General features: G+C 39.7%; 2 protein-coding genes across 4 annotated transcripts in view; both read right to left on the reverse strand.

Moving 5' to 3' along the window:
- Positions 1 to 27,156, reverse strand: part of igf1 (insulin-like growth factor 1) — a 153,055-nt gene that overhangs the window by 37,191 nt on the left and 88,708 nt on the right. The window lies entirely within an intron of this gene.
- Positions 361 to 27,156, reverse strand: part of LOC127359280 (ankyrin repeat and BTB/POZ domain-containing protein BTBD11-A) — a 168,437-nt gene continuing 141,641 nt past the window's right edge. The window contains exons 1-15 of one of the 3 annotated variants that reach the window (XM_051393198.1): positions 23,164 to 23,231; positions 22,831 to 22,983; positions 20,925 to 21,090; positions 17,264 to 17,353; positions 14,320 to 14,421; positions 13,350 to 13,443; positions 10,612 to 10,747; positions 8,656 to 8,888; positions 6,520 to 6,698; positions 6,138 to 6,243; positions 4,392 to 4,494; positions 4,227 to 4,308; positions 3,458 to 3,526; positions 3,240 to 3,353; positions 361 to 2,360 (exon numbers count right to left, since the gene is read on the reverse strand). In XM_051393198.1, coding sequence (XP_051249158.1) covers positions 2,130 to 2,360; positions 3,240 to 3,353; positions 3,458 to 3,526; positions 4,227 to 4,308; positions 4,392 to 4,494; positions 6,138 to 6,243; positions 6,520 to 6,698; positions 8,656 to 8,888; positions 10,612 to 10,747; positions 13,350 to 13,443; positions 14,320 to 14,421; positions 17,264 to 17,353; positions 20,925 to 21,090; positions 22,831 to 22,983; positions 23,164 to 23,168 — 1,863 coding nt within the window. In that variant the 5' untranslated portion in view covers positions 23,169 to 23,231 and the 3' untranslated portion in view covers positions 361 to 2,129. Of the gene's footprint in view, positions 2,361 to 3,239; positions 3,354 to 3,457; positions 3,527 to 4,226; positions 4,309 to 4,391; positions 4,495 to 6,137; positions 6,244 to 6,519; positions 6,699 to 8,655; positions 8,889 to 10,611; positions 10,748 to 13,349; positions 13,444 to 14,319; positions 14,422 to 17,263; positions 17,354 to 20,924; positions 21,091 to 22,830; positions 22,984 to 23,163; positions 23,232 to 27,156 lie in introns of those variants that run through there. The other 2 variants (XM_051393196.1, XM_051393197.1) reach the window with 2 other exon arrangements.

The following is a 27,156-nucleotide window of genomic DNA, read 5'->3' on the forward strand; positions in this document are numbered from 1 at the left end:
AGAGGGAACCTTGGGAGTCGTAGTTGATGTCTACCTTAAAGTTTTTAGGTACCTTCTAATTTTTATCAAACAAAACAGATATTTTCTAACATAGTTGTTAATCTTTTGTACTGTTGCTCCAACCAGAGGAGCTTAGTGCGTTTTCAAGCTGTAAAAGTGCTCCTACTGTAGTTTCCTTTCAAATTCAGCCCACATTTCTTTCTATGTCTACTCTTATGTTAATATATAAGGAGATAAACATTTGGTGGCACTAATTCTCCAATTAGGTGCCATTATAGCTTATATATGTAGAATAATATATATTTGGAGAATAAGAGGTGCAATGAGAAACCTCAAATGAATGAAAATGAAAGCATAAAACATGATGGAAATATGGCTTTTATGTTCGTTTCATGTATTAACTTGAGATCTGATGTATTCATCTGCCACCATTTTGTGTCTCTTCAGTTGCAGCCTCAGTGGACGTTTAAGTCACGTGTTTCCATTTTTCTTTTATTAATTGTTATGGGCCAACTTTTCCACCTCTTGCAACCATAAAAACTTATTTTTTGCAATATTCTGACTTGTTGTTTCAAATTGAAAATGTGCATAAAAACATACTTTGTGAGTCCTGTAACAATGTTGTGTCTCTATTAAACTCTTGAGGAACTGTGGGAATTCAACCTTTTCTGTCACATAATTGATGTTTTTGAGAAATTCTCTGCTGAGGTGAAGCCTAACACAAAAAGTGACTTTAAAATGCATCTCGTGATCTAAACCTGATCATTTGGAATGTATCAGAAACAACAAAACAACTGAAGGGAACATCCTCTGATTGCACTTTAACTGGAACGATCAACACCCTACTCAGCCCTACCGATCTACACAGAAAGCACACCTAAAGCGAAACGGAGGATTCAAACAAACAGATTAAACATGCAACTCTGCATAAACAGACACATACAGCAGGAACAAACAGGGAGCACATTCAATGAGACTGGTGTCATCAGCCAAGCGAGTGTAGGAGAATACTGTACATCAGTTTTTAAAAAAAAAAGAAGAAGAACGACCAGCACGATGACTTTAAGGACGTATTTACACTTTGCTTTTAAAGAGAAAGTCCCTGCCAATCAAAATCCATCTCCAAACCCAAGCTCGGTCAGTTTTGCAGTGGATAGAAAGTTAATAAGCAGCGTTTTCCCTTACTTCCCCTTTGCGAAAGTGGTCCATGAAGTAAGCTCTGCATAAAAAGCAATATCAGGGCAGCTCAGTTGAGTAGGTGTCATGCAAAAAAAGTCGACAGTGTTCGTGGAGTTAATTTCCCAGTTGGACATCCATGTTTCAAGCATACGTCAGCATAGATTTCACTGAGTGGGCAGTCTTTAGTTTAATCAGCGCTGCAGTGTCGGCCACGGTGGAAGTTCCTGTGATCAGTTTGGCCTCTGCACACAGTAGATATAACACAGTGAAACGTATCCAACATACAACTGACAGGAATTAAATGTAAATAAGTTTGAACGAGTCCAGCTAAAGTCCGTCTCCCGGCATTGCTACTAGTCACTTTTTATTGGTTGTATAGTAGGATTATATTTTGGCATTTGTCAAACTTTATACTGCAATGGCATCCACTTCCATAAAGTGATGTTTGTAAACCAAAGTCTCATATCAGAGATGATGAGAAAGCTGCTTTTATTGAGTTAAAATTCTACTCTACCTTTTTAAGCGAAAAAAGGTGTACAGAATGTATTTCATGCATGTTTCTTATATGAAATACAGTAAGTTTCATAATCACGATTAGGTCTAAGTGATACTGCTCAACTGGATCAAGTCAGTTCTGTTTTTGTTACAGTTTTTTTTTATAGTAGGGATGTGAAGTGATCTGTGGGAGTTATTAGGACAACAGAGTTCAAGCCTCCAACAAGGCGAGAAAGTTCTCTCTCTGATTTTGTCACGTATGCCAGCGTTAACTCTCAAAGGGGGCTGCAACAGGCAGAATTAAAGGGAATCCCTGACATAAAAAACATCCCACAGCCCCATCTGACAGCAGTGGGGGCCAGGGCAGGTGGACGGGGCTGTATAGCAGGGCGTTAAAAGTGGTGTTACATGGATGCTGTGCCTGGATCGGAAGGTTTTTTTTGGAGAGGACGACGTCACACCACGGAGCCCTTGGAGGTGGAGAGGTGGATGGAGCGGATGCGTATGGCCAGAGTTTTCTCCAGGTCGAGGAGGATGTCGGAGCAGATGCCGGGGCTGGAGGCGGGGCTCTCGGGGGCAGGAGGTTCGTACAGCAGCTGCTTGAAGCTGTCGAGTTCAATCAGCAGCACCATGTTCTTCAGGAAATAGCCCTCGATGAAAGCCGTAAGCTCTGAGGCACCAAGGAACTACATTGGAAGAAGAAGATGGAGATACAGCGGCAGAGAGATTTAACTATTCGGAAGAGTGATGATGACATCGGTATTGCACTAGATTGTTTTTAGGTTATTGCAGCATTTTTCAAATTATATTTAGAAGAAAAATTAGGCATTCCTAGTCCAACTGATTACAGTAAGTGCTGTGTTATTTTTAGTCATCTCCCACAATAGATGTACATTAGACCACAGAGACTTTGTCTTATAAAGTATTTTTTGTTAATGTTTGAAGATAATAAACTTCGTAGTCAACCAATGATCAACTGGCATCACTATAAATTATAATAAATCAAAAACAACCAACCTTATTTCTCCCCTTCTTGTTCCAACTTCCAAAAAATGTGATGGAAGTTAAAATATTCTATTCAACCTACAACCCATTCAAGGACCCCTGTTGGTCCCTGGACCCCAGTTTGATAAGCACTTACTTATCTAACAGTTGTTGAGATATTTCAGTCTGGACCAAAGTGTTGGATCAACCAAGACTTTGCCGCCTCTAGAACCAGGCTGCTAGTGTGGCTAAAAGTTTGCAAGGATTCAGGAACTATGTGAATAATTAAGTTAACTTGTCAGTACCAACTTTTTCAGCTGCTTTCTGTGTTTTTTTGTCAAGATTCCCCTGGAAAAAGGGCTTTATAGTTGAGCTGGTTCTGTGTTCACCAGCTACTCACTAACATTGTCTGTCTGCCGTGTGGTGATGTGTTGGTAGTGTACAGCGTGTTTCTATTGCTTTCTTGCTGAAAAATAGACTGCCTGCTGCGGATGAGGGTAAATGCGTTGTGAGTGAACCATACATTTACATTTTTGTCATCTTAACAGCAACATTTCATCCGTCTTTTATCAGCGTCCCACCTTGGCGTGTTTGTAGAGGTCCACGCAGGTTTCCGTGGTGATGTTCTTGGAGCAGATGATCTCACAGTGTCTCTGAAGGGCCTCTAGTTGGAAGAATTTGGCTGCAGAGAGGAGCTGCAGGGAACAGTACAGCCACACAGAATGAGGCACAGGACTTGGGATTAGAAATGCTAATACTTGCGTTGTCGCTCAGCAGGCTTTGGTTAAGTCTCACTTACCTCCATAACTTCAGTGTTGCGTATGTGCAAAGACTCAGTGCCTCCACAGTACAGATACTGCATGACCAGCTGAAACACGGAGCAGAACAGGGTTCAATCTATAGCTTCATTCCCATAGTGTATCCATATTGTAAGTTTACTATTCTTATTTCCATCTCAGGTGGTTTTGGGTTTTTTTTTGCCTGTTTTAGGGGCTTTTTGGGGGAGTTTTTCGGACTCATCAAACCATGTGCAGGAAATTTGGCTTGACCCTACATTCCAGAGAACATGTATATCTAAAATGAAAAAATACAAACCAGAACCCCTCTGTAGTATTGACAAATAAGAAGATAAATGTCTCATAGGAGCCCCATGTTTAAATACTGACTCAATTAATAAAATAGTAAGAGACAAGACTAATCATTAATTAGAAACGTCACCTTAGCTCTAGACATTTTACTGCCTAAACTATTAATTAAATATAATTAAAACATTCATTTATAATAAAAACACTTGTTAGAGCTTGATTGATAGACCTGCCCAGACCGATATATCAGGTAATAGTAGCTTATCACAGATAAATCATTATCTGCATATGTGTCAGCTGATAATTAAAGCATAGGGCTTGCAATATTACACATTTCTGTTATTGTCACTTATTGTAACAGCTCAAAAATCTGGCCAGGCTCTAATTGTTAGTTGCCGACATTTGATTTGCATTTTAAAACAGAAGCACAACATACTGACGGGGGGGGGTTAGGTTGTTATTGGAAAGCAAAAGTGATCTTACATGGAAAATATTGTACTTGACGTGGCTGATTTCAATACAGGTGTTCTCTGCTGCCGGTCGGTTCTGGAGCAGTGACTTGAACCTGCATAAAACAGAAGAGATCATTGGTATGTTAACTGAATAGGAAAGAATAAAAAATCAATAAACAGCAGAGTTCTCCTTTACCTGGGCGAAGCTGTAAACAGCAAAACTTTGTGTGCATAAAACGGTTTCCCCTCCACCAGGAAAGTAACATCAGACATGTCCTTGTTGTTCAGGAAGTGGGGGTCTGAAAGAAAGAAGAAGATGACAATAAGATCCAGTAAGCCTCACTACTCAAGTCTCCTAAACTACGGATGCAGAACAGCGAACAGCAGAAGATTAAACTAACGAGGTCATTAATTACTCAGAGGGCAATCCATCACTCAGCTATCAGTGCAGCATTATCAAAATACAACAATTCCCATTTCATTAGTATTCTAAAAAAGCAGCTGAATTTGATATCTGGTCCTTTGAGCTTTGCCTTAAATATATCCTCCAACATCCTGATAAATTAATTAGTTGTCAAAGGTTTTTAAAGCATTAATTATGTTCACACACAAAATAACAAACCATTTGTCATGTTATTCGGGTTAGACACTAGGTGGTGCTGCAGCACAGTGTTTCAGTGCCTCCTCCTGCTCTAATTATAAGAAACATCAAGAATAAAAATGGAAATGAGGAAATCTGTGACTTCCCCAACTTCAAAGAAGCTTTTAATTCTAGATCCGACTGATAAATCACATCATTACAGACATGTGAATGCAAAAATCTTCTGGCAAAACATCATTATGATAAAGTGATGTTTAAATAAAGTCAAGTCAAATTTGTGTTTTGAACTTTTAAGTATTTTATTCTGTTCTTTGGACCTTATTAAAACCACATATTATGTTGATAAGTATAGAAGTGGTTTGCTACAATCTGGACTCTGATGAAGGTGAAAATGACTATTATGTATTATTATTACCCCAAATAAGGAAATATTCGATGTTTTCTATGTTAATTAATGCAACCTGGACCCAGATAAGCGTCAGAAAATGAATGATTTATGAATTTCAGTTCAGTCTTCCATTATAAGATGATGAGCTTGCTAGCTGCTGTGTTTGCTGCAGGTCAGGTGGCTCTGACTAAAACTCCAGTAAAAAGGATTAAAAAGCCTCCTGCAGCACAATCCACTCTCACACAAATCTGACTTTTGGTTTATAAATGTGGAACATCTCCAGACAGCCTGCAAATGCATACAAAAACATTTTATAACATCACTCCCTACGACAGGCAAGGGATTTAAGACTTTTTACCTTTTTTTTTAGGAAACCGAATACTTTTTAAGAGTCGAAGAAATACAGGACTCCTTTTCTAACCCACTTACTCCCTCCCTTAGCAGCCTGATTTGATGATCATCTGGACAGCTTATCCCAAAAGCAGTTTTGTCATTAAAATGTACTTTGTATTATTTCTCAAATGTCAAAAAGAAATTGTTGCTTTGTGATCTGTTGATACATAATTAGTTTGAAGTAATAATCTGTGACATTCAGATCAGTATATATTTGCCTTTTTGTCATTCTGAGACACCAAATTATGTATTACAAAAGCAATAAAGATGACTATCAGCTCATAAAAGCTTTACTATTTGTTGGACAACAAGAAAGAAGAGAAAGTGTTGCATATAGAGACTTTATGAACTGAAAAGGTAGGGAAAAAAGGAGCTAATTTTCAAGTATTAAGCACCGCTTTGTGACCCCAGCGAAGTTAGAGACAAATCCCCACCCAAAAAAAACAAGAATCTCTTGGCTTTAACCCTGCTGTCACTCCCTGTGTCACCCAGCTTCATTTAATGCAGGAAGTACAAGAAAATGTTGAGGAGGAGTCACTATTTTTAACTCGCTCTCTTACCTAAGCGCGAGGTCTGTTTCTTCTTGATCTCTGTCAGCTTAGGGATGGGGAAGGGCCCGTAGCACTGGGTGAAAATGACTGACAGCTGCTGACTTATCACCTCATTCTGCAAACAGACACCAGCACAAGTGAGGACAGAAACTTTATACAGATTAGAGTTTTCTGGCCTCTGTTTCTATGCGCTATCCGGGACAAAATCTTATGCAAATGTATGATAATATGGTTTGGAGTGCAACTAAATATATGCAAATGCAAGTGTTAATGTCACCCTAGCACATGAGCACAGGACAGTTTGTATTCCCCAGCAAACCAGCCTTACTTTGTCTGATGTTTCCCTAACAAGCATTTTGTTTACATGCACATGAAAGAAAGCCCCGGTGACCTTGCTGGCTCGGAGGATCTGGAACATGAGCGGCAGGCCGTGCGTGATGAGCTCCTCTGTGTACTCGTCCTCCTGGATGCAGCAAAAGTCTTTGAGCAGGCCCTGGATCAGCGGCCGGCGGTGCTGGATGAAGCAGGTACGCAGGGACTCGAGCCAGGTGTGCAGCGTCCAGGGAACGCCTGGGAGTAACACCACACGAAGAGTGAATACACACAGCAAAGCGGTTTCAAGGGCGACAGAACCGACCATGTTTCGATCACTTTGTGGTGTTAGCGTGAGTTGAAGGGCGATTGCATGGTGAGTGTTTGATTAGAAGAAAGTTGGAGGCTCCGGCGGGAATATAAAGGCGGCACTTGAATATAATTAAAGAATGTCACGTTAAAAAATGGCTGTAATGTTCTGCAACAATATGATGAGCACTGAATGACGAGCATATGAAATTAACATAAATCATGACATGACAGTGGAGGCTTTGTGTATCAGCAGCTCTGCTGCAATGCTAAGTTGGTTAATAGAGAGGAAAATTTACCAATTTTGATAAGTGTTTTATTGTTGAAGTCATTTATCAAACAAAAGTGCCAAAATTTTAGTATTTGCTGCTTTTTTATGTTTCATATAATCACAAATCTGTTATTTGGGGGTTTTAGAGACTAAACAAGCAGTTTATATTACCTTGAGCTCTGGGAACTTGTGATGGACAATTTTTGACACCCTATAATCTAATATCTCGTTGATTCTTGACCTTGGAAACATCAGTTCACAAAAAAATCTCACCACAAGGTCTATTTAGTAGCTGAATAGGAGTGTCTCACATAATCTTCCTCGGTGAGATTGGTTTGGGGTCAACTAATGTGTCCAAGGTCTAGAATGAACTGTCACCTTCTGTTTTTATGCCAACAAGAAATTCTTAAAAGGAATATTTCAACATTTTGGGAAATACTCTCATATCTGTTGGATACAGCCAGGAGAAGCTGTTTTCCCCTGTTGTGTCTGTGTGATAAGCTAACTTTACTGTCTACTGGCTATAGCTTCATTTTTACTGTACAGCCGTGTGCGTTATTAATCTCGCCAAGAAAGTGAATAAGAGTATTTTTCAAAATGTCAAACAAAAATGTAAAGGACCAGTGTGTAGGCATCTTAGTGGCATCTAGTGGTGAAGTTCTAGATTGTAACCAACTGAGTAAACGGAGTAGTACGGAGAAAACACAACAATTCTAAATTTAAACATATCTATGAATATTATACTCCACTTCTGCCAATAGATCCTCCTAAATCTTACACACTGGACCTTTAAAGCTGCAGTAGTTGACTTTTATAAACATACATTTTTGGATCGTATTTGTTGAAACTGTCACTATATTTTGGACAGTAGTACATGAGATACATCATCTGTGCTTTGTGTTGGTGGATTGAAGAAGGTGATTGTTGAATCTCATTCCCAGGGACCAAAATGGGAATGAGACTCGACAATCGGCTATCTTTCTTGGCTCTGATTGGTTCTTTTCGTTCAGGCACGGTAGATTCTTGCAAATCCCATTAGGAGCACTAGGACAAGCCAGAGGAACCACATTTTTTTCACAGGTTATCTGTCTCGTGTACTTCTGTCAGGATATAGAGAAAGGTTCAGCAAATATGACAAGAAGTTATTTTTATAAAAATGATTTACTGCAGCTTTAATATCTACAATACCAAAACAACTGGGCAAACTCCATCTGCTGAGGATGCATCCAAATGTTCCAGAATTAGCTCCTAAATGGCACTTGTGGGGAGACTGTTCTCCTTTAAAATAAATTAGTCAATTAATCCTTATCAAATCCTGATCAACAGCCACATTAGTTCACCCTATGAACTGGACAATGTTGGGGTGAAAGCTGATGATTGCCACGTGTACAGAAGCACTGCTTGAGGAGAGTTTTTTCATTATCATGTTCACACCTTTGACCCAAGCTATTATCGCCTCGGATATAAAAAGTCCAACTTGTGCAACTTTTTCATGGTTGGATGAGTAGCGGTGATTGCTAACAGTGTGTACAGGACGGGACAGGACAGGCACAGCATGAGCACATCTCCAGGACAGCTGGAAGCACCAGAGAGCGAGGCATGTGTGCCAGTGAAGCATGTATTAGTAAATCTGACCTAAGCTGCGGATGTCTATGGTGATGTCCACATGGCCGTGCTCTGCGCTATGGTACATGGCCTCTCTCAGGGCCCTCAGTCTGGCCTTTCCTGTTCGCAGGGTCCCTCCACCGTTGGCCTGCGGTGCCAACCTCTTCTCCCCGGGCTCCGAACCCTCGGCAAGGATCTCCTCCAGGGATAGCACATCCCCCTTTTCCTTCTCTGACTGGGCGAGAAGCTTCCGAAATACATTCCTAGAGAGAAAGAGATAGAAGATAAAACCCAGACAGAGATTAAAGGAGCGCAGAGTGGTGGACTCCGTGGGAGGCGACCTGCGGCTTCTGTATTTAAAAATAGCTCAATCTAAGGTAACAAAAACACAATAATTCTTATTTTCAGGTGATTATACACTAATGAAAACATACCCAAGCATACTGTATTCCATCCCTGACAATAGATCCTAAATGTTACCTACTGGACCTTTAGAGTCATCGCATGTGGTAAAAAAGCCAATCAAGCTTTGGAGAAGGGGTGAGAAAACTACAAAACAACTAGCATGGCCTGGGGTCAAACAGTAGGAAGAGAAGTTGTAAAATGGGTGATTATAAACTGGAAAATGTTTCTAAATTAGGCATAAACGTACTGTGTTAACTCCACATTAAGCTCATCCAGCTCTCTATCCAGCTCTGGTGACATTCAAAATATTCTCAAGTACTTAATTAAGCATGATTGCGTACTCTGAACCTTTATCACTGCTGTGTACAGTCAAAATATATGAAGCTGGAACTGAAAAAGAGAAAAAAACAAAGAGAAAAAAGATGTAAAACAACATGTGCTTTAGTCTGCAGATTCATCAGCGCTGCGTGCAACATTGCATCGTACTGTTCCTGCAACAGAATGATGCAGCAGGAACAGATGCCCTCTTCTATTGAGAAGAATGGACTTCAACACGTAACGTATACAGTGTGATCACGGCCCGAGGATGCATCACTGCACCATCTGCTTTAGTGGGGAGGGGCTCATTTAGACCAACATAACATCATATCCTGTTTTTGAGATTGTTTGATCACCGGTGTCAAGTTAGTGGGAGGCTCACTTTGAAGCCGTTTATAAAATAAAGTTTGATCATCAGTAACAGTCCCATGGGTTTGATCAGTGAGTGAGCTGATTACCACAGCATTTTCTGTGCCATGGATCTGCACATCATGGCCAAAAGTATGCAGACACCCAAAGATATCTCATTCCTTACTCAACCATGGGCATTAATCTGATGAGATCCAGCACTGAAGGCCTGGCTTGCAGTCTGCGTTTCCATTCATCGCAAAAGGCCAAGGCTCTGTGCAGGGAAGTCGAGCTCTACAAACAATTCTGAGAATCATTTCTTTATGGACCTCACTCTGTGCGCTGCAAGGTTATTACAGTTAAAAAAAACAAAACTAGGTGTAAGTGTGGCTAGGTATAAGAGAGAAATTCCAACAAGGTAACAGCGTTCGGCTATTTTTTGACCTTTACATTCCTCGTACAGATAATTGTTACTCAGCACCGCCGAAGAAAAGCGAGCTTTTACAGCCCACAATCTCACAAACCAATCCTAATGCAGTTTGAGCAAGCTCACGACACGCTGCAGCATGATCAACATACTATAATTGATTGTCTTAATAATGCTGCATTGTGTTGTTGGCTTGCCACTCCACTTCCTGACAGCTCTCACTGTTGCTGAATGCTAATGGGCTTTATCTTACTCAGCTGCAGGGAAATGATGTCAAATGAGTGCTGCTGAATAGACTGCGGCGCTTATCGTCACACGCTGTCTGACAGCGAAGCCGAGATATCTGCCTCTCGTGTGCTGCAGGATTTTGTGAGAGGCAGCTGGACCAGGGCAGAGTGTGTAAATGGATCAATATGGTGGTAATGGATATATCTCTGGCTGGCTGGAACTTGTGTATCGGTCCCTGTGTGTGTGATTGCCTGTATTACCTGTGGCCGTGTGCTGCTGCCAGGCTGTATGAGTTCATGTCTCCGAGCGGGGCGGACGAGATGCCGTTTCGACACATGGTCCCGATCATGGGGTCGGCCCCTCTTTCCAAAAGCAAACTCACCAACTCAAAGTTACCTAAACAGTGTGATACATGAAGCAGATGAATACCAAAAATACAGCTTACATTTGATGCTTTGCAACCAATATATGTTGATCAGTGGTGGAACGTAAATAAATACATTTTTGACTATTACATATTCCATATTCCATTTAATGTTACTTTATGCATCTAACTTTCTCCCTGTTTTACTGGGATTCACATGTGTATTACACTGGTATATCTGAACTTTTCTGTCATACACATTGGTGTTTTAGGCAGTATAGAGTGTCATTTCAAGTATCCCAAGGAATCACTGAAGTAGCAAAAGCCATCGGGGCTCTGATCATCCTGTCAGACAGACCCAGAGCGTTCAACCTTGTCCTTAAGGTTACTGCAATTACTGCCTTCTGTACAGTGACACTGACACTGCGTTCACACTGCAAGCCTTAGCGCTCAGGTCTGATTTATTGCTCATATCAGATGTGGCTAACATCAGATTCCAGTGTGAACAGGTCATGGTCCTGAAGTGTCGATCTAGAGTGACGTATCACATGACTTCTGATAGAATTGTTCACACTGAAGTTGCAAAAAATATTACCTTTATCTCATTTGGCCCAAATCAGAAGTGAAAAGATCAGATTCCATGTGATTTCTGCCGTTCACATTGTCATGAACAAATCTGAGTCATATATGAGCTGCCTGTATGTGTGAATGTAGCCTTATAGGGCATTTGTGTGAGATGAATGTGCATCGGTAGATCCACGTATGCGCTCGTCTCCGGTATGAAGTAGCTGTATCCTCACTGGCCTGCATTATTATGAAGTATAATAACATATAAAGTATGATAAACTGGTTATGGGTCATGTACTGCCTCACTCCCTCTTCCTCTCCTTGCAGTTCTCATACATTCAGTTCCTGCCTGTGCTGCTGCTGTGGCCGCGTTCACAAACAGTACGTTCAAGTTTGCTGTCTCTTGTTGTGTAAGGCATCGTGTAAAATGTTGTTAATAACTATTAAATATACATTTTCGTGGTCATTCAAATTAATGGGAAAAAAACCATGCATGCTGTGCTGCATTTAGTATGACATTATTATACTCAGCACCCCCGACTGTGACCGACTTCCAGCATCCCTGGGTGTACAGCAACAAAACATAAATCATCAAGAAACCTTATCGCACTCCCTGAATTCCACATGGTGACTCTGAATGAAATCGAGTGACTGCAGGAGTGAGATCTGCTCAGTTGAACACAAAACGAATCATAACTAATCCCCGATGCACTCTGCCAAGCATTTGAAGAGCAGAAACTACCGTAGGTACCAGTTTAAAGGTGATTTAAACCATTCAATACTGATCTGATCTGACACAGTCAAGACACAGCTCATTTGAGATCAGTTGGAGTGTGACGTGAATTTCAGGATACTTGCATTGCTTATCTCAGCTTTAATATTCGAGTTAAGTTAAGTGACATTAAAGTAAAACAGGCAGGAACTATTCTGTCCCTCGAAAGTCTCTCACTCATTGCTATTCATTAATAAAATTAGCTCTGGGATTGTGGTCTTTATTTCATCTACATTATTTATTATTTAATGAGTGGGATGTTAATAGTGTTCATTATCCAGGGCTGTGTGTTTTAATCACTTGTTACCATGGCAACGTGGCTGCCTACACCTTCCTAGGGTCACTCGATGTAACACAAAGATTTACTGCTGTATGCCAACTTGTGAGATTTGAGTTAACTTTGATTTATGTTTAAAAGAAACTTTCATTATGATTAAATAAAAAGTAGCAGTGAAGAGATCACGGTCAATCATTGGGCAAATATGTGATGTATTTAAAGGAACAGACTTAGTTAAGGAGACTTGAAAACAGCTAGCCTGGCTTAGTCCATAAGTACATACCAGTACTTCTAGAGCTCACTAATTAACATGTTATATGTTGTTAATTTAAGTGGTAGAAGTATAAAAACAAGAAAAAAACAGTTTAAGTGTGGGTTTATTTCTTGTCTGGGTGCAGTGACTTCCTTGAGTTTCCACTGGTTGCCTGGCAACCTCACGATGTAAACAATACTTCTTTAGTTTGTGCACTGTAAACACTGTAGCGTGTGTTTAAAAAGTGTTGATCAGTGAGCTTTAGAGCTTTTTATAACCTTCGACCAAAGCCAGGCTAGCTGTTCCACTCTGTTTCCACTCTTTATGCTAAGCTATGCTAGCTGTCTTCTGGCTGCAGCTGCATATTCAACAGATATGAGTGTGGTATCAATCTTCTCATCTTCTCATCTCGTCAAAGAAATATGCAAATACGCTTCCCAAACTATTACTTTAAATGCAAATATGGTTCTGTTTTGACAGATAATTCCAGTCAGTTAAAATCTGATTTTGATTAGATCAAAAATATCTGCTGCAGATTCTTTCGTATGTGGCTGCACAGCTACTCAGCAACCCAATCATGAGGAGCAGCATTTAAAATTCAATTCATTCTTCACTCTCAGATAGTAATTGAAAGTGATAAATTAATTAGATGATTAAAGCAGAGTGAGAATGCCTTCTGGTGAGCTCCGAATCAAGCATGTCATGACTAATCTCTGGAATCTGAAACGTGAAGAATCCACATCTCTGCCGCTTGTATGATATTACCTGCAGCAGCGGCCAGCTGAAGCGGGGTCTCTGTGTAGTTCTCCGCCCCATCCTGCAGGGCGCCCTCCACATTCGCTCTATTATCCAGCAGCAACTGTGGCGGGGAGGGAGGGCGAGGCGGAGAGGGGAAAGAGAGAGAGGGAGGGAGAGAGGGGGAAACAAACCAGGAGGGAGAGTGGGGAGGAAGAAAACAGGCGAGGGAGAGATGGTGTGTTACATTCAGGCTTGGCAAGAGGAGAAGCCTCAACTGTTGGAAACCTAAACCACCTCATTTACAGATTGTCCGAGCTCTGGACACTGAACACACTCCTAGCTACGCTCCCTCATTATGTTCTATCTGGTGGGCTTATTGTTGGTGTTGACTTGCCTGAGCTGAGAAAGGAAGATTCAAAATGTGTTCTTCCCCTTCTATCCCAAAAAAAAAAAAAACATCTGATTGCGGTGGTGCAGATTAATAATTGAAAAAATCCTGAGGGCGACGCTGTTCATCAGGCTTTCAGCCAGTGTCAGCTCATATAATAACTACTGCAATAGACTGTATTATATATTATAAAATGGACAGAAATGAACAAAACACTGAAATTTGGCATCCCTGAGGCTGTGTATCAGCCTGGCTGAGCTCTGCTCTGTTTAGTTTGCCTCTGGAGTTTTCTCCCTGCTGTTGTAGCATCCTTAGATTCAGTTGTGGTGAAAACCAGGGGGCTGGGTGACTCATCTACACATCTTAAGAGCATACATTATTAAAAACAAACTTAATCTGGAGAGTTTGCCTTGACCAAGTCCTCTCCGCATAACTGAGATAAATACTGCACAGGATCAAGAAGGAGAAATAAAAAAACGACAAAAGGCATTATTATTGTTATTATTATGATGCACCATAATAATAATCATCATCATTATATCCTCATTTTGGTGCAAAGGTCAGGGCAAGGGCCACAGGTTAATGATTACAGGTCATAAACGTCACTACCTGCACGACAGGGACGTGTCCGTGTAACACGGCGAAAGTGAGTGGCGTCCCCTGGCGCGTTTCAGGATAAACTGAGGGGTGCTTGTTTACTGTGCTTGGCACCTGGGAAGTCATAGGTGAAGTTCAGGGAGAGAGATATACAGCCATTAACATTCACAGCTCAGGGCGGGAGATATGGGGGAGGAGAGAGGAGCGAGAAGCAGTATGCAGGAGGAGGAGTGTAAGCAAAGGAGGGCAGGATGGCAGAGGGAGATTTTCCTCTTGAGTTTCACAGAAAATCTTGCGCAGCTTGACTTATAGCCCTCATCTGAATCCGCTCTCTGAATGTTATATGTGCCTGGGCATGGCTCTCTGACCACACTTTGTACTATCTGCCATAGCTCCATCTTTAAATAGTGTTTCATTTCAAAGGGGAATGAAACCAGAGAGAAAACACAACATTGGCAAAGACTACAAACACTGGCAAGACGGATGGTGCTGACTCATGAACAAAGCAGCGTCAGAGTAAAATTAAACAGCCATACAGCCCGATGCTGTTCTGTGATTTCTAAAGTGGCTTTATCACAGAGTAAATTATAGAAATTATTTCTAAATGTCGCCTAGAGGAGGCCTCTTTCCAACAGACGTTTAATGTAATGTCACATTTCATTTGAGGTCTGATGCTAAACAACAGTGGGACTGTTAGTGTTTATGTGTTCGCAGTGATGAATTATTAATCACTTTATAATAAGAGGCAGTTTCTGCAGAAGCAGAGGGCATCAGTGACATAAAACATAACGGCTCCACAGTAGTGTTTTAACAAAACGGTTTAAACAGTGCAACGTTCAATCAGGGATTTGCTTTTGTTTTTACTTTAAGGCTCGGTTCACCCAAATTATAATCAAAAAGACATGTTTTCTCTCATCCCCAGCAGTGTATTTAACCATGCAGATATGGTAGTTTTGGTTTTATATGTTGAGGTTGTGAGATTTCTGTCAATATGATGGAGGTGAGTAACAGTAATGCTTCATAACCCATAGCCCTAGCTCTGGTTTTTACAGGAACTATTTCAGTTGCTGACAGTACCGTCTGGGGATTATGTAGGTCAGTAGGTTCCTCTGTGTTTTGGCTTGTGACTCCTTACGATGCAGAAATCTCATGACTCCGTTATCTACACACCACTGGCTGTGGAGATACCACGGAGAGACTACACAAACTATCATCAGCCAGCTTGTGTTTCTGCCTATGAGTTTCTGATACCGGTGGAGATTGTAGAGAGTGAAGACAACATGAGGCATGCTGAGAAAGGACTCAGACATCTCCACTGCAAACACAGTGTCACAGTAAATAAAAGAACATAAAAACAATGACTGCAATGACAGTAGTCTGATATTCTGTAACGAGAGATGGCGAAGTAACGGCATACTCTATATCTGAAGGGGAATGAAAGAATGGAAACACAATCAGTGTGGTAAATGTAATTAAAGCAGCTTATGGCCTGATGGTGTAGCAGATAGTAGTACTATGAGTGAAATCTGAACTATAAATCAAACCTACTCTGATGGCATCTGCTGTTATGCTTTAAGTATATATCCAGCAGATATGAGTTTTTACGTTGTTCAAAACAGGATTTTTGATTCTCAGGCTGTTTATTTTGAAGTATTTTTAGAGGCCTGAAGAAGTAAAAGTAACCTTTATTTCCTTTATACTATTTTCATTTTTGTTTATTATTATTATTTATCTTAATTTTATTGTTTTTCCTCCTCTATTGTGTCCTTTAGCCTGATTCTCATTTTACCTGCCTTGCATGTTGCTTTGTAACATTGTTAAGAAATAGATATATAGATAAAGTTTATTATTATTATTATTATTATTATTATTATTATTATTATTATTATTATTATTATTATTATTATTTCAAGCCCCTGGGGGATTTTTAAGCAGTTCTATTTCACATTTATATTTGCTTTTAGTTTTTTTTCTACATGCGTAAACAAATATACAAAACAATCTAGTTAAACCAGGACATTGTTTTGGAAAGAGTGAGATTTGAGCAGAGCAGATTTGATCTCCATTTAGATAATGTAGATCTCAAAACCCTCAGCACATAAAACTATCTGCATGGCCAGACTCCATTTAGAAATACAAGAGAAAATATGTTTCTTGTAATTTGAACTCTTAGATGATTTATACAAGTAGCGCTTTGTTTGAGAGTCAACACATCTGCACTATGTACAGGCACTAAACCAATGGAGCAATCACAACAATGAGGTCACTGTGGTGGAGGAGAGTCCATGAAGCATTTCTATTCTCGAATGTTCTTATTTCCAGATCAGATTAAAGCAGCTACACACACACACACACACATACACACACACACACACACACACACACACACACACACACACACACACACACACACACACATACAGCACATACTGCAGAGACAAAATCAGGATTCTTAACAAGGCTTCACTGTTACTTTTAATTCTCTTTGTTAATAAATAAGTGCAGTGAAGTTCATGCTTCATGCACAGTCTGTGGAAGCAAGTTACACTAAGTGCACACACTTGTACAACAGTAATGCATTATTGATGTAGTCTAAAGCAAACTGCTGCTGAATGTCTGCGCTGTAGAATACGATGCCTGCACTCTGGGACTATCAGTGGATTATTATTCTTTATCAGAGCAGAGACAAACTATGATTGTTACTGTGGAAACGACCCTCGCTTATTGCTTATCAGTGCACTTCATGTAATAAGCTGCCAGGAGAACAGAGAGCATGCCGACAGCAGGTGAGACAATGAAGACAGAGATAGGGGAAAGAGCAACACAACGTGGGTTCATCGTTTTCACTGATACACACAAACAAATGTAAATGAACATTTTGGACAAAAACAAACAAAAAAAAAATGTGGTCCAATGTGACATTTTGACAGACTGAAGGTGTTTTGTGAACACTGACCTCGCTGTTGATGTCAGCTCCGGCGTCGAGCAGCATCTGGACCATGGCCTCATCACCGCGGACGCAGGCGTACATCAGAGGGGTCATTCCCTGTGGGAGGGAGGCAGGAGGACGGTTTCTACAATGTACTTTTGTTGAGAGGAAAGGTGATGAACTCTTTCAGGAGTTTCCAGTAAATCACAAATGCAATCTTCTTCTTATTTGAAAATGGTAAAAAAAAAAAAAAACCTTTGTTTTTGCCAACAGTTTGGCAATTTTAATAGGACAGTTAGTGCCATAAAACTGCGATTGAAAGGGAATTGCTCTCAATTCTAGACTAAAGTAATGCCAATTCTTCTACTTGTGTATTACCATTTTATGCAACTTTATAGCATAAAATGTCCAGTCCAGGGTTAGTTTCCCATAATACAATGTGTCATTATATGAAGAGTAACAAGGCTGGATACCAATCAGCTCCCATATCATTTTAGTATTATAAAAGAAATATAAAACAAATGAAATTATTGTACAGATAAAGTTCTCCAGAGCTATTGATTGTGCATCCTAGAAAGGACTAAATTTTTCTACCAATATGATAATTATCTCACACCTGGCAACGCTGGCAGATGGATGGATAGCATCACCAAAATATGGCATTATATATAAATTTAATATCATTTTTAGGCAGAAATGTACAATAGTGTTTTTGTCAGTGCACTTTTTGTGTGTTCATTAACAAATTACTTGATCAGAGTGCTGTGCTTTTCGTAGTACATTTGCTGCTGATCTGTTTTTGAGATGTCAACAGTTCACTCGTGGTGTACTTGAGCACGCTGATTCATTATTATAACTAACAAACACACATGAAATTGAACTGTGAAGGCAGATTCTTTGCTCATTTCTCCTAACTATACCATGAAAAATGTGGATTTCATTGCTATCAGCAAAGCCCTTAAGAGACCATTAGCACTTCTTTAAGGAGCTCTGTAACAGCTGTGCTTTCTAGTTCTATAGGAAGTCTTTTTTTACATAATGTTCTTTAAATCGCTGTGTTGTCATAAGGAACCTCTGAAGTGCCATATGTGCTAATCAGCTCCCTGACTAAAGGTTGTATTAAAATATACCCAGTATTCATACCTAACATACGACTCAGAGCCCATTTCCCTCCTCATCAATCAGAGACATTTCCAGCAGTTGCTTGCAGGTTCTAATTTTCCGGACATAATCATAGCTGCCTCAAAATAACCATGTCCTCTCAACCAGAGCGACAGCATAGGTGGGCTGTGAAACTCCTAACATAACATCTTATATCTCCACACGCCACCATATGCACGGAGCGCTCTCTTGAGCCTGACACGCCCACACACATTATGCTCCGAGCTGCGGGGTGAAGCTGCATCTAAGTGAAAAATAACAAAAAGAACTTTATTGTAAACCAGGTGGCGAGTTTTTCCCATTTATCCGACTATCTAGACTCAAGCAAAAGATCATTTTAAAAAGTGTTTTGGATGAGCTTCCATAAAGCAGACTTCAATCATATGTCTGATCTGGGCCATTATGTTCAACAGAGGCCTTTTACGACTCGCTCATAACAAGCACTTTATGTTAAAGACTGATATCCCTTTGTGGTGATTCATTCTCAAATATTTCCTGGACACTGGTCTACTTAATCAGCAGACAGCTAAAGAGCGATAGACGTGATCATCGTGATGAGTTCAAATGCCTCTCAGCCGTGATGACAGGCCGCAGCTTTGACTTTATTACTCCTGTAATGCTGTCTAGTCCCTTGCACCGTTTAACTGGTTTTTACAAGTGAATAAAAGCCTGTGTGTCACCTCGGCTTGTTATTTATGAGAGGAGAGGGGAGGAAACCTGTCAGTCAATATTTGTTATACTCGTAAGGACCTGTAAATACTGAAAAATAATTCAGGTCCGTTCCAGTCAAATAAACTGACTGAATGTGGTTATGAATAAAACCGCCAGGAGCTGTGGAAGACATGAAAACTGTAGGTTTTCCAAAATGTAGGTTTTTTAGAGTATCTGAGTGGAGCTCTGCCAAGAGTTTTCTTAATTGAAGTTAACCAGGCACAGCTTTCTGACCACGGAAAATCTGATTGCACTATTAGCTTCCACTTAGCAGAGCAAGGAATAACCAATATTTCCATTGACTGGGGAAGGTAGAAAATCCCAAATGACATTAACACTTTAATGCAGTAAGGCTGAGCTATCGACCTGATGGTCAAACCCATCACAGGTCAGTCCAGGAAAAGTGTTGCAGTATCAGGTACAAATGGAACAATAGATCGCTCCCTTCTTCCTCTTTTTTTTGTGATAAACAGTAGCTGTGTAGTCTCTACCTGTATTCATACCTGTATTTGGATTTATATCATCAAGACTGCTTCATTTTCTGTGTTCTGTTGTTTGTTTTAAATTGCCATCTACACTCCTCATATGTATACGTGTAGCTGCACAAATACAAAATAACATATTTTAAGCATGTACCTAAATTAAATAAATGATAAAGCATGGTTGTACTTGAACCTCACACAAATAAACAATCTAATCTAGTCTAAAAGGCTGACTAAAATATGTCTTATCTGTTTTATTATTTGTATTTATCTTCATTGTTGTTGTTGTTGTTGTCTGATTTGACCCATAGGTTTCTGAGGAGTTGCTGTGAAGGTCAGTGGGTGGAGCTGAGGCAGGTTTAATGAAGCCTGTTGACTGAAAACAACCGCCTGTGACGGCATCCACCTGTCACTCAAAGCGGCCATTTATTATGTACAACTTTAAGCCTTAATTTAATTTAAACAGGCGAGATATATATAAATTAACCTATAGAATCTATAGAAACCAAAACCATTATTTTTACCAGACTGTTATTTCTGTTGTGCAGTTCAATATGAAGCTTTATGAGGATTAACTCACTTCTGTATCCAGCCTCAAGTGGCCATTTCGAGTAACTGCAGTTTTTGCGTTTGCTTCATTTGCCAGCCAGGGAAGTTGCCGATTGCACAAAACAAGCAATTAGATGACTGATTGATGAATGAAATGGGGGTTTCTTCAATTCTTTCTCACATTTCATACACCACGCCGGTTCATCGATTAGGTAGGAAATTAATCCACAGATTAATCGATAATTAATTCATTAGATGCAGCTGTATTACGACCAAAGATCTGAGGTTATAATGAGCCTTTTAACGATTTCTAAATAGATTTACCCTCATGGACATTGGGGATCCTGATACTAATGTAAAGTTTGGTTTCAGCTGATTTTTAGGAGGAGGTTAAGATGTCTAAGTGTTTCAGTTTGATTGAGTTTTAACTCTGAGAAGAAGTGGTGTTGATGTTTGTGCCTGGACGACAAATATTATACAAATATTCAGATGCTGCCCATATTCTAATAATGCATTCATATTCCTATAAACACCCTCGTACACAGACAGAAAGAACATTTTCATATACATGATGTGAATTTGTTGTATCAGTTCAAAGTTGTATCATAGAATAAGAATTTTGCACATTGCATGACTCATAGGGAGCAGCCTGTGCTCAGCGTGTGTGTGAACTGGGATGGTAATACTTGTTAGAAATTCACTGGGTTTAGCTCTCCACTATTCCTGTGCAGGTGTGTGATGTTAATGCCGTATAAGCACGTAGGAGTGCGTGTTAAGTGCCGGACCTGTTCGCTCATGCTGTTGATGCCATCGGGCCCCAGCAGGTTCACAGCCTGCTTGACCAGGTCCGTCCGTCCGCAGTTGAGCATCCTGAAGCCCAGATCCTGCAGGAACTTGGCCTCTGTGGAGGCTGCGTCCAGCTTTCTGGTGGCACAGAAACAATCCTCCGCTCTGCAGATGGAAAGAGCAGATCCATTACTGTGATTAAGTGGGAGCTTATCTCAGAAATGGATTTTGAGATCTGTGGATATACATCTCCACTGCACACTGATGGAAACAGAAAATGAGTCGGCTTTTCACAACTTAAACTCTTAGCATTATAAAATGAGCTGCAACGTTATGAGTTTATTTCAAGTATTGAGCTGTTTGCCTTCAAAGTCAATTCACCAACCTTTGCATATGTCATTTTTTTTCTTTGCTTGCTTCTGCTTCTCTGCTTCCTTCATTTCCTAAAGTAGCTTTTCTCCAGGTAAGACTTTTGCTATGACTCATTATTACTCATTCATGTCTCTCGTAAAGCCCCTTAATCCAAGCTGCGAGCAGCTGTCACAGCTTCCACGGGGCCACAGAGGAACTTTTTCATCATGTTTGTCCAATGTTACGTGACAATTATATCTGACATATGTAAAGAGATGTTAATTGGCAATTCACACCTCTTAGTGTTTCATTTATTATTTCTCTGCAAGTATTTGAAATGTGATAAGACTCTTAACCCACTGACACCAACACAAAATCACTGACTGAGCTGCCGTGTGACAAATATTGTGCACAGCTTTAAGTGAGACAGAAACATGCAGAGAGAAGATTTAGCCCCAAAGACAGCAGAGAAGAGGAACAAGCACACTTTATTTAGTAACTTTCAAGTCAAACATTACAGTTTAACATAACTAAGAGTCTGTTTTGATTAATTGTAATTTGGGATTAATTAATTGGGGGTCTGTGGTCACAATAATATGATATGCTGATGTTTAGATACAATGTTTACCACCTTAGTTTAGATTGTTTGCACGCTAAAATTAGCTAATTAACATGTTACGAGTTATTTCTGCAGGTATTTGGTCATAAACCAAAGTATTGGACAATTTTTAAACGATCAGCAAAGTTATTGTAATTCACCCAGAGACGGACATTAGTGCAGATAGCAAATTTCCATCCAATAGTTATCAAGACCTTTAAACCACAAATGTCAACCTGCTGGTCCATATAAAACTACACTTTATCTCTAAACGCCGCTAACGTGGCAAAAAATTCATCAAAGTTCACCAACTGACTGGCTGAGCTTGTGTGTCGTTCTTATTTGAAACCTTGGAAAGGTCAGACTAAATTATAGCAATAAGCATCCTCATTTCCTACCACTTTGACCTGTCATGATGCTGGTGAAGCGCCTGAAATAAGGTGTCACTAACTGTTATAGTCACACTTGTGTTTGGCATGTCAAGAGTGTCCTTAATGACCTCTTACAATACAGTAATACTCTTCTGCTACTGTACTGATACAAGGACTGATCTCAATAATTACTTCAATATGCAACTTTTATAAAGCCTTTTTGGCTTTCTGGCTTTTACAAAATGCATTGTAATTATTTCCAGTCAAACAGAGAGCTTGATTTATAGGTAGACACTATAACTTGACTTTTTTTTGGGAACATTTATTGAAGTTTTGAACAGATGTGTGCAGTGCTGGACCTTTTGTTTGGCTTGAGAGATTTATGAGTTGAGCTACTGGTCTTATGGGCAAGAGTTTATGTTGATTAAACACTTCCAGAAGCAAGAATGACTGCTGGCTCACAAGGCAAAATTGCCTCCCATACTTCACTCACTGAGGTTTAACAAAACCAGTGAGATTATTTCTGCCTCAAGAGCTGCTTTCTTGTTGCAGTAAAACTTTTTTTTATAAGCATCATATCCTTACTTTATTTGCCGTGGTTCACAATCCACACCGGGGAGCAGCAGCCTGGCGGCCTGCCTCACATCATCGCTGTCTACAGAGAAGCTTCGTCGATGCTCAGTGTGGGCGACAGCCACCCGGATCCACTCCATCAGCGGAGGCAGTACCAGGAATGGCCTGCAGGGGAAAAACAGAGGTTTGCTTGCTCTCATCAAATGTGCAAATCAAATCAGGTTAGTTGAAACTTGGATGACATGTAAAATGGGATTTTCCTCAAGCAAATGATAGGATGTAGGAGTGAAAAATGATAACGAACTAAATGCTTCATTAACTATGACAGATGATCCCCAAACTTACAACATTTTTGGCTGTTTCACATGAGAGTTTTCTTTTTTTTTGTGCTCTTCTTGTTGGTTTGAAGTGGGTGGGGATCTGTTGGGAAAAAGATGACATACTACCATGCACCAGTCAGGATTGAATCAGAATCTGAGGACAGTTGGTGGGTTGTTTGGTCATAATATCAGCTCAAACCACACCTACACAGCCCTGATGACGAGTTTTTGAGTGTTAAACCCTTTAAGTAATGACATAAGAGGGTTTTTTTTTTGCTTTCATTGTCACCTAAAAGTCTATGTGCGTCAAACCAGACCTAGAGAAGGCTATAAAAGCCTCAAAAAGCAAGAGAGCACATACACACGCAGACTCATATCAGAATAAAGTATCCTGATTAATCTGACCTTTGTACGTCAAAGTGAATTTTTCAAACCGATAATATCACCTAATTCTTTAAGACACGTTGCTGGGATTCTTATTGCTCTGTGTGCTCTATTGACTTTTCAAATAAAATCACTTAATAAAGACTGTGGTCTAAAACGGATAGCCACAAACTTTCTAATTAAAGATGCCCTTACAGATAACTGAAAAGGCAGCTACACCAAATCAATATTCATAATTTATAACTCAGGTAGTCCAGAACAGAAAGAGATCTAGATGCTGCAACCTCCCTAAATGCTGTTATTACCTTCTTTAATCAAAATCAGTAATGGGTCTTGCCTGGCTGACATGTTCATATTTCATCATTTATTTCCAGGACTAGTGTGTGTGTGTGTGTGTGTGTGTGTGTGTGGATAGTCTCTAATCACATAACCTGTAAATCACCTAATCTGTCTCTCACACACACACACACACATACACACTCTTATGTTGTTGTGTCTGCTATTTATCTTTTCCCCCACAGTGCAACAGCAGCAAAAATTCAGGTCAGTCATTCATCAGACATTTAACCCCTTTACATCGGTTCACAAGCAGAATGAGATGTTTGTTTTTTCAATTTGTCAGGTGTTGATGTGCCTAAAAAATGCTTAAACTAATATATATTCAACAGGTTTGACTTGCTAATTTATTGTAGTAATAATACATTTTGGGAAATACAGTTATTTGCTTTGTTGCTAAGAGTTATATGAGTAGATAGATATGTATCGTACAAATAAAAATGACCAAAGCTGCTCAATAATGTCTTTTTTAACTCACAAACTTTTAGCTAGTTTTACATAAAATGTGAATTATGTTGATTTAAGTTTAACGTTTTGAATTAAATGAACTGGTTTTACAGTGTTGTAACGTAATGTGATTTAATATAAACACGGTAAGCTATCAATCTTTCCATCTAAATCTTGGCAATCAAGAAAGCAAATTTCTCAAAATATCCAATGATGCCTTTAATGACGATAGCGAATAAATTGGCCATTTGCTAACCCCATAGTTACTGTTGCTAAGCAACTAAGCTTTCCACTCCTGTACTGCACGTACGCTAATGCCATTTTTAATGATAATGGTGGAGTATTAACAGTAATTTTTTGAAAGAACATTTACTTGAATACAGGAAAAGTAAAAGCAGCATTTTCTTTTCTTGTCTGTGTTCGTAGATTTTTCTGTGCTGATGTATCTAACGTTAGCTCCATGAGAAATGCTCTTCATGACCTCTTAATGTTTCCAGCTGACTCCTTTTAAATATGCATATTTTGTAATAAATATTTCAAGAGGTCTTAAATATATACTCGATGGCTGCATACATGATGTTGTGCTATAGAAATGAGGCTACGGCTGCGACTAACTGAACATTAACAAACATGTTAAGATCTACAATTCTAAAAAAAACAATACAATACGCCATATACTGTATGTAAAGTGAGTTTCAAAATAAAAAACCTTGCAAAGGGGTCTTAAATACGCTAGCTGCATACACAATATCGTGCTAAATAAATGAGGCTAAAGCTTTGGCAGCATCCTTAGCAGTTGATGATCCATTCAGAAGCTCTCTTCAAATTATCAAACATGTATTACCACAGCTGGTAATTAACTGTCTCATCAGCTTTATTCTTGTCTCATTCAACCACAGTTCACTATAAAAGGGTTTCCCGTATCACAAAAACATAAAGGCTCATTGTTTTCAGGCACTGGATAAAGTTCATAGGTCTAAATGTGAGTCCATCTGCTGGCAGTGTGTGCTTTTGGTAAATCCCACTCATTCATAATAATTTTCCTCTCAGGCTCATAAAATGGTCCTTTCTCTACTCTACATTAGGGAACTAATGACAAACAGAACAGCCTTATAGTTGCTTTTTGCTGTGCCTGGCAGGTCACTGGTAGATAGGACACACTTGAAAAAGATCCTTTTACAAGGTTCTCATTGAGCAGATATAAAGCTTGATCCCCCCCATTTATTGTACTTAGTCATCATGACCATCCCCTTTTATGATAGTATTCAGGAGACTTTTAACAACAAATGTCCTTATTCTTCAAAAATTTTAATTATGGTAGAGCTAGGAATAATTCTGACTCACTAGATCTTACTTTAGACTTTAGATCATAATAAAAGTCCTTTAAGGCTTTTAAAATCACGCAGCAGTCTCAGATGTACATTGGAAAACCCTGAAACACTAAATGAAATGGGCTAATTTTGTGTTATAGTCAGCTAATCATATTTTAAATCCATCAGTAAAGGTCCCTGTAGAGCTTTTCTCCCTCGTGACCCTCTGGCAACTACAATTTCCTGAATTTTGTTTTTATTTCAAACAGAACCACGTAGCCAACAGAGAGAAGCCATTTGGGACTGTTATGTTTACCATTTATGCAGCTGGTCTGGTCCTTCTGTAAATTTGCTGTAAGCACATGTTTAATCAGGACAGCAGCTTTTAGATATTGACACACTGTGTTTGACTAGTCTACATTTTATGTGCATCAGTTTCTCATCCCACAACCAAAGCTATCCTCGTCTTTACACCTACAGTCTGCCAGGAATTTGAACTCTGGCAAGAGTTTTAATAAAGCAAGGTCCTCACTGCTGTTTGGCAGTTGGCTGACTAATGTGACAATTCGAGCCTCCTCCCTTTGCTCAGAGCTCATGCTCTAACTGATGTCTGCTTCCTGAAAGACATATATATATATATATATATATATATATATATATATATATATGTACCGTTCTAGGATTGAGAAAGAGGGAGGCCCAGTCTAGAATGAAAACACTGAAGGTAATGTTATCCATCGATACAGACAGCAGGCCTGTAGCGACAACCAAGAGCTGCCAGTGTGAAAATTCCTCCACAGGAGTAAACGTCTTGGCCATAATACTGAATATATAGCATGAATCATACTGTACTGCAGCTCTGTTACTATTTTAAATTGCTCTAGATTCTTCATCTTTCTTATAAACTTAAAAAGAAAAATTGGAGCCATAAAACCAATTTTCTTCCTTTAAGGCTAATTTGAAGTCAGGCAGATATATAATGCACAGGTGTAAAAGGCATTTGAGCATTTTACTTCCCTTCAATAATGTGCCACCTTACAGAAGCTTATCTGGAGCTTCACAATACAACTCTAAAAGATAATTTGATCTAATTTAATCATATTCTGCCTACCTCTCATCCCACTGTGTTATTCAGACCCTTTCTACTTGTCTTCAACCTTTCGGCAGAATGCTAAATAGAGGATTTTTATCTCTGGGGACCCGAGAGCCTGCTGACATGTCACTCCGCCTGACATTCCTTGTGCTCCCCAGGGTCGTCAGGATGGAGTTTTTATCTCCTCGGAGTGGGAGAAAGATGTTGGAATATCTGTCCATCCGTCCATCCAAGTGAAGTCCCCCTGGTTCCCATCAATCTGCTCAATGCCTAGGGAAGTGTCAGCGCTGACCAGCCCACGCAGCATCTTACAGGATCGCTTGTGGGGCGAAAAACTTGTGTGCAAGAAAGTGGGAATGTTTGTACTAACCTTTACAACAGTTGAAATTATTCTAGCACTGGTGTGCCACCAACTGACAGAGGCAATGTGGCTGAGAGGATTTATGTG

This window comes from Dicentrarchus labrax, unplaced genomic scaffold, assembly GCF_905237075.1.
Source record: "Dicentrarchus labrax unplaced genomic scaffold, dlabrax2021, whole genome shotgun sequence".
Lineage (NCBI taxonomy): Eukaryota > Metazoa > Chordata > Actinopteri > Moronidae > Dicentrarchus > Dicentrarchus labrax.